We start from the raw sequence: 8,060 nt of genomic DNA, 5'->3' as shown, positions 1-8,060 counted from the left end.
GCAGCTATTTCAGAAAACCATTCTTTTCCTCACCCTTCGATTCATGAGTTACACATCCAAGAAGACTGACTCCACACAAAGTATTCCAAATTTAATGATATCTATGTTGACACGTATGTTAACTATCTCATGTGCTATTTAGATGAGTCCAGAAGGGGGTGGTTGTCCTATGTCTTCTGGAACGCTTGCTTTCACAGAACTGAAGCTCCAGTGCAGCTCGTGTGTGCTGACTGTCACAGCGATGGGGAAGGCTATGGGCCATGGGGCAAGCGCTCAGGAGGACAAAGGATCAGGCTCTGGGCCAGGCCACGTGCAGACATGTTCATGACCAGGTTACTGGAGTACATTGTCGTGTTTGTCCAAACGGGGGCTCCTGTATTCGCTTTTTCTCTTCTCTTGGACATGGAGCTATTCACCAGGAAGCAGCAGCCTTGCAGGCAGGACTTTCTAGGAGAGAGAGGAGTTAACATGCCTGTGCCAATGTCATTTTTTCTGGATTTATTCACAGGCTAAGTCATTTGAAAACACAAGACAGTTACGTTTAAAAACTACCATGTACTGGGCCAAGACAGTCCTGCCTTAGTAGTTTCTGTGAAATCTGGTGCAGAGCAGCAGGAAAGTCATCTCATCTCCTATTATGTGAAAGTGAATATGTGCATTGTGAGGAATGAGAAATTTCTAGGTGTATGATGGAGAGATAATGCAGGAGAGCTGGATGACAGGGAGGCTCTTCAGCGATAGATGGACACACAGTCGATGGAGAAATAGATAGGGAGTAACATTGCTCGTGAGAGCTATTCCTCAGCCCTCCTTCCCTGCTTGGAAGGTCCTGGCCAGGGGTGTAGCAGGAGGACCCATTACTCTCAGGGCAATATTATCAGAAACTTAATGGCACTTAGAGGGTCACAACCTGATCTACTCTTTTCCAAACCAATATTTACCTCCCAGTAGGGCCTCCAGGCTTCCAATGAAAGCCATGGTTTCCCCAGGTGCAGGGGCTGCACAGGGGATGAGCAGGACTGCAGAGCATTGGAAGCACAGCACAGGAAGGATTTTTCACCTTTCCTCAGCAGGCAGTGTCCAGCTGTGGCAACATTAGAGTTGCAAGGTGGGAATACACGTCCCCAGACCTTCTGTCAATATTCATCGTGCCTCTGCAGCTCTAGCAAATGCACACCTGCCAGCCTGAGCAACTGCACAAAGTGGGGTCCTCCTGGAAGCCTAGGAACAACTTGGGCTGCCCAGTGTAGTCCTCTAGTGGCCTCAGCTCATGATGCAAGGCTCCTTCCTGTGACCTCCCGTATGGAACGGAAACAGGTGGGTGGACTTGCTCAGGTGTGGGTAGCACAGGTGGGAGAAGGTCATCCAGGATACATGCCCTGTGAGGATAGGCCTTCCCACCCTTGGACCTCTGGGATCTTCATAGGCTTCCAAGAAGTAGGGAACATTTCTATTACTGCACACATCCCATGAGAGCCCAGGAAGCTGCATTTTCCTCAGAGGCCATGAGATAGCAATAGGGCAGTATTCATGGGATGAGGCCAGGGTCTGTGGCTCAAGGAACCAGACTGTGATCCGGGTCACATAATGATTGCCTGAGTGGGAGTTCCTTAGGGCTTGGGTATGGGAGAAGGATCCCACATCATGACTTCTGTACTGCCCTCTGACTTTTAAAAGCCCAGTGTGCTCATGGAGGAGCTCCTCTACCCTCCACCTACAGGCATCTGCACAGAGAGAGGGAACACCCTTAAACAGGTACCCTGGAGTGAGGAAAGAGCAGTCAGTTGTTTCCCCTAAAAAAAGAAATTCTCTTATCACGACTATGGATGTGCTTTGGTTTGGTTTGGTTTGGGGTCATTTGATTTGGTTTCATTTGGTTTGGTTTCACATGCTGTTGTATGGTTTTATTTCCATGATCCCACATCAGAGATTTGCCTGAGTATGAGGGACAGAGAAAGAGAGAGTCAGAGGGAAGCAACCGGTCCAGGGTCTCGAGCTATTGGACCACTACGTGCCCACTTGTCAAACACTGCCTCCTTGGGAAATCATCTGGAGGGTGAAAAATCTCCATGCCCAGGCCTCAGAAAAGACGTATGATGATCCAGCATTGAAGTGAGTTCGGGATATGTATAGAGGGCAACCGTCAACTCATCCCATTGCAGACCATGTGCGACTGCGGCCCCTTGTGGGGCACACGGAACCCACGCTGGATGCTGAGGGATCGATGTTGCCTGGGTAGTACTTCACGCAGAACACTGGGTGTGCAGGAGACCCTCAATGTCTACGTATCCCCTGAACCTATCAAGCTGCTGTCTCCTCTCAAGTAATTATGGCTGCAGGAATTAATATAACTATGGAGAGGTTCAGAAATGCTGAGCAATAAAAACCCCACAAAACAAGATCAAAAGAGAGCCTTGCACGCTATTCATCAGTGCTAATATTTTATTAAGGGAAATAAAACTCTACACACAATTCTAAATTAACACTAAAGAATAAACGAACTGCAAGGGTTAAATGTCGACAATCACAGTTCCCAGTAAGCTACTACCATTGACAGAAGAAAAACTCATCTCAGGAGAAAACACAATGTCCATTTGCAGGGCCCACAGGGGCTGTTCGAAGCTGAAAACCCAAATGCAGACATGTGTACGCCAATGAGAGCTTAAAGTCTGAGTTTCTATTTCCATTGGAGTGACAAGTTCTCATTCGAAATTCCGTCCATTTCTAGGAGAATCTATTTGCTGAAGAGAAAATAGACATTCCAGAGGGAAGAGTAGCCTTTGCCACAGCACACGGATTTCCTTAAGATAACTGCAAGGTGTGTCTTTGGGCTTCAGTGTCTGTGCACGGCCCCAGCAGCATGAGAGGCAGCAGGCTGTGGACCCGGGAATTCCCATGCAAAGCAGCTGAGCAAGTGCTGATTCCCCACATGAGTCCAGGAGGGGCCACGTCCTGAGGTCCGCAGTCACCCCATGAGGGTGCAGTGGGGTGGAGGACAATGTCCGAGGCCAGGAGCTGGCTCATTCGCTCTCAGTGTCTTCTGAGGATGAGGACACCTGTAGGTCACTGTGGAGGACACTCCAGGGGCCACAGACACAGGCTCCATCCGACGTGTGGGGGGCAGGAGGGCCCTGAGCAGGGCCTGGCTTCTCGGGAGGAAGGAATGAAGGAGCTGCGAGGAACAGGGAGCTCCAGCAGCTTCTGTCCAATCTGGTGAAAACCATTCTTGGGGGCTGAGTGGGGGCCTGCGCAGAGGGCGGCCGTGGGGGCTCGGTGCACGGCTGCAGTGTTCCCAGGTGAAGTGTGGCAGGTGTGGGCTGGGGGCCCTTGCTTGGCCGGAGGGCGGGTGTCTTCCTGGTCTGCGGGGGCCCGGCTGTGCATCCACGGGCACGTCTGCTTCCTGGAGGGCAAAGACTCCCTGAAATCCCCACAGGGGCTCCCTGGATGCTCCTGCGGGTGTGCTGGCTGGGGCTCCATTGCACTTTCTTTCGGGGGTCCTGGGACCTGTCTAGGGGCATCTGGGCACATTTCTTGCCTGGAGTCTGGAGGGGCATTTGGGAATTCTCTGCCAATGTGTTGCTGACAGTGGGACGGGTGTTCTCCTCAGGAATACTTGGGTGGTGCCTGGGTGTGTCCCAGCCCATGGCCCTGGGAGCCAGCCTGGTGACCCTCGAAGGATACTCTGCAGGGCCTCTTGGCTCTCTGCTGCACAACCAGGCTATCAGCCCTGACACAGGGTTGGCGAGCCGGCTGAGGGGTGTCAGCGATCGGCACTTCCTGGGCACAGAGGTCCACCAGGTGGGCTGAGGCTAACTTTAGGGCTTCTGAGACGAGATGTGGAATGGGACTGGACACTCACGACTAGGTTGTCTTCACGTGGTTCCATCAGCAGGGCAGGCTCTGGGATAGAAGGCCTCCTGGTGGTGTAGACGGGCATCGGCATGTGTGGATGCTGTGTGAAAAGAAAAAACACAGGACACCATGAGTTTGGCCTCGGCACCAAAGCAAAATGAACATTTGTGCAAGAAAGAGACCAACAAATTCCCAAGAACTCTGCAACCTCCCCAGACCAGGTAAAGACAGAAATGGCAACTTTTCACCTAGGAGTGGGGAATCCGGCTCCAGGGTGGTTCCAAACAAATGCATGACAGGATGTTGATGCACTTTTGACTTCAGAAGGTCCGGCGACACATCCATCCTTGCTCCATTGGACCGGCTCTTCCATCCACTCTGCTCTGGAGGCAATGGGAGTCCTCCTGCTGCAGAGTCATAGTGGGAGCTCCTGAGTGGGGATGGGTTGGGGGTAATCTGTCATGAAGGACTGAGGCCTGTTCTTCTCTGAGGATGGTATGTGCTCCAGGAGTGCCCGCCAATGACCTTCACATGTCAACCAGCCACTGTTCACACCATACAAAGCATCTTAGGCACCAAGGAAAAAATGGGTGCAAAGTCCACCCTGCTCAACTGCCACTGGTCAGAGAGGAAGTGGAGCCCCGCTTCCCCCAGGAGGTCCATGGAGCCCATAGAGTCCCCAAGGGCACAGCCCGGGAAGCAGCGCACACTCACCATCACATAGTCACAAGATTCCATGTCTTCCTTCCAGGTGCGCTTCTGCCCCTCCCGGGGTCTCCTGGGGAACCTGTGGAGCAGGGCCTTCCTCTGCTCGGCTTCTTGCCTGCACCAGAAATCAAAGCAGGGAAAGGAGAAGGAACTCCCTTCCCTGGCTTCCAGCCGGACACCTGCTCGGGGTTTGGGCCAACCTGGTCCTTTCCCGCCTCAGCCACTCTACGCCCACCTCTGCCCCTCGTCCTAACTACAGGGAGCTGAACAGGTCATCCAGGCAGTTTCTTACATGCAGAGTCAGAAAGGGTCTGCCTTGGCATGTGCCAAGCTCCATACATTCACTGGTGCAGGGACACTTGTCCAGCCACAAACCCCACACCAAATCAGCAGGGACAGCTCCATCACCCAAATGTGGACCCTGTTAGCCTGGGAGCTCCTCTGGCTGCCTCGCCCAGCCTGGCTCTGCCCGCAGCCGCCCTGCACACTGTGCATGCACACGGACTCGGGGTCTGTCATATCAGCCTTGGCGTTCGGGTCACCGAACCCATTCCTCACCTTCGTCTCCCTGCCTTCTCCCTCTCAGCCTGGTTCAACAGCACAGCCTGTTGCCGCTGGTCCTGCTGACTCCCTGGTTCCACATTCTCCTTCAGCCTCCTGGAGCCCAAGGCAGGGGGAAGGAGGGTTGCGCCCCAGTGTGTTACGGGGCATCTGGTGCTTGGTGCCTTGTGTTCAAGGTCCCGCGGTCTTGTACAGGTAAAATGAGACATTGGATTTAGGATATTGACTCTTGTAGGAAAGGGAGTTTCAAAGGAATGTTTCCCAAAATCATTAATCCAGTGAGAGAATTCCTGTTGTGGTGGACCCGGGCCACACCTAGGCAGAAACTGGTATTCATCAAAACATTCACAATCTTTGTAGATTGGGATCATAGTCCAGAGAGATGGAAGTGTAGAAGCCAAGCAATGGATGCCATATTCCCAAATAATTGGTTTCAGCTACAAACATTCTGCTGGTGAGGAGAACGAGTTGCTATGTGATACCTGAGCTCCTTTGGGAAAGTGATCTTCCCTGTCCTAGAGCACTAACGTCTAACACTCCTTGGCTTGCTTGGGGTTACTCAAAGGAAAGGACATTCAAAAAGGTTTCCTCTGAACATAGAAACTCTGAACAAATTCTGTTGAGAAAGGTGCAGGGACAGTTGAGGAGGTTGAGAATAATCTGAAAGTTGCCTGTTGTGGGAGGCAAGAATAGGAGCTGGGCTGACCTGAATGGTCTCCCTCAGGGAGGGACCACACCCAAATCCCATAATCCAATCTAGCAATTAGAGTGGATTAGAGGACTTTGTGCCTTATCCCAGGGCCCAAAAGGCATAAAAGGTGGAGTTGAGGGTCATTATCTGCCATTTGGAAACTGGCACAGTGAGAGGAGCATCACTTTGAGACCCGAAGCTCCTGGTTGAATGTATCTTGTGGACACTGTTTCTGCAGACATGGAGGCTGCCCACCTCCACCCCTCAGAGGAGCCTCAGTTCAGCGCCTCTCCCAAACCCCAGTCATGCTGGTCAAGGAGAGGCGGTGCTGAAGTCCACGGAGGACCCTCTGTGCCCGAGACGACATCCCCTGCATCAAAGACACTCTCCTCCCCAACTGACCCGTTAGCTCCCGCATCAGCAGGGCTGCCTCCCACCAAGACACCTCTGAGTTGGAAGAGCCTTTCCCAGGTGGGAGCCGGGCTTCAGAACATGGGCAACACTTGCTATGTGAATGCGACCCTACAGTGTCTGACCTACACAGAGCCCCTCGCCAGCTACATGCTGTCCCAGCAGCACGGGACCACCTGTAGGAGGCAGACATCCTGCATGCTGTGTACCCTGCAGGCTCACCTGACGCGGGTTCTCTGCCATCCTGGACGTGTGCTCCGGCCCCTGCCACTCCTGCTCGCCGCCTTCCACAGACACAAGCAGGAAGATGCCCATGAGTATCTCATGTTCATTCTGGATGCAATGCAGCAATCATGCTTGCCTGAGGACAAGCTCTCAGACCCTGAGTGTCCTCAGGACAGCACCCTCATCCAGCAACTCTTTGGGGGGTACTGGAGGTCTCAAATCCAGTGTCTCCACTGCCAAGGCATTTCGAGCACTCTGGAACCTTACCTGGACATCAGCCTGGACATCGGGGCTGCTCACAGCATCAGCCAAGCTTTGGAGCAGTTGATGAAGCCCGAACTGCTGGAAGGTGAAAATGCCTACCATTGTAGTAAGTGTCTGGAGAAGGTGCCTGCGTCCAAGGTGTTGACTTTGCACACTTCCCCGAAGGTCCTCATCCTGGTCTTGAGACGATTCTCAGACTTGACAGGCAACAAAATGACTAAGGAGGTGCAATATCCTGAGCGCCTTGACATGCAACACTACCTGTCTGAGCAGAGGGCAGGACCCTTGGTTTATGTGCTCTATGCCGTGCTGGTGCACGCTGGGAGGAGTTGCCACAGCGGACATTACTTCTGTTTCGTAAAGGCAGGAAATGGCCAGTGGTATAAAATGGATGATGCTAAGGTCAGCGCCTGTGATGTGACTTGCGCGCTGCGCCAACCTGCCTATGTCCTCTTTTATATGCAGAAGACTGATCTGGAGAGAGACCTTGGGAGGGAGTCAGTCGAGGAGGGAGGACTCGCATCTCCCGAGGCAGACCCCACGGTGGTGGGTGAGGCCTCAGGAGAGCCGGCAACCGATCCCTCCGTGAACCATCCTGAGTTGGAGGAGCGTGGGGAAGAGACCTCCAGACAACAAATGACATTAGACCAGTGGAGATGCCTCCAAGAATGCAACCGCCCTAAGCCTGAACTCAATGTCAAGGGAAGAGAAATTGCTCTTCCTGCGAACGCAGTCATCCTTCACCACTCCAAATACAGACCTGAGATGCCGAAGAATCATCCTCAGCAGACCGTCGACCTGCTCACCACTGCAGCTGGGATGCTCCCACCTCAGGTGGCCGGGGACGTGGCCAAAGTCCCGCGTGTGCCAGGGAGAGCCCGACCTACCAAGAGGACGAGCAAGAAGGGACAGAGGTCTGGGGAAGCAGTCCAGGGATGTGTCTCCTAACTTTGGTGCACATGGGCGCACACACCCACACACACAGCGTCACTCACTCCAAACCCGAACACAGTCCCATACTGGAATTATTTTGTGTTGTGTGAAGTGTGTGTTCTGTATGTATGGAAGAACCATCTATCTGGTGTGTTCATGGGATATGGCCTTCAACTGAAACTAGAGGACACTGATATTTAAACCTGGGTCTTTGTCATGATCTTATATTGGGATAGTGTGGATTTCATATGGGGTCTATCCAGGAACCTGCCTCTCCTTAAGCCTCGGGGAGAGTGGGGGCCACTTGCAGGTAAGAGGCAGTGAGCAGTCAGGGTTGAGAGTGGATATGATGCTGAGGACCTGGGGTTGAAGTGAGTATGTTTGACCCTCTCCTCATGCTCCCCACTTCCCAATG

General features: G+C 52.9%; 1 protein-coding gene across 1 annotated transcript; it reads left to right on the top strand.

The window, feature by feature from the left end:
* Window positions 1–6,052: 6,052 nt before the first annotated feature.
* Window positions 6,053–7,660, top strand: LOC140604484 (ubiquitin carboxyl-terminal hydrolase 17-like protein 6). The gene has a single exon (XM_072775738.1). It carries the CDS (start codon window positions 6,053–6,055, stop codon window positions 7,658–7,660), a length of 1,608 nt encoding a protein of 535 aa, XP_072631839.1.
* Window positions 7,661–8,060: the final 400 nt, after the last annotated feature.

The sequence above is a fragment of the Canis lupus genome, chromosome 15, assembly GCF_048164855.1.
Source record: "Canis lupus baileyi chromosome 15, mCanLup2.hap1, whole genome shotgun sequence".
In the NCBI taxonomy this organism is placed as follows: Eukaryota; Metazoa; Chordata; class Mammalia; order Carnivora; family Canidae; genus Canis; species Canis lupus.
The sequence above is the reverse complement of the archived record's forward strand: the minus strand, read 5'-3'. Positions and strand labels throughout refer to the sequence as shown.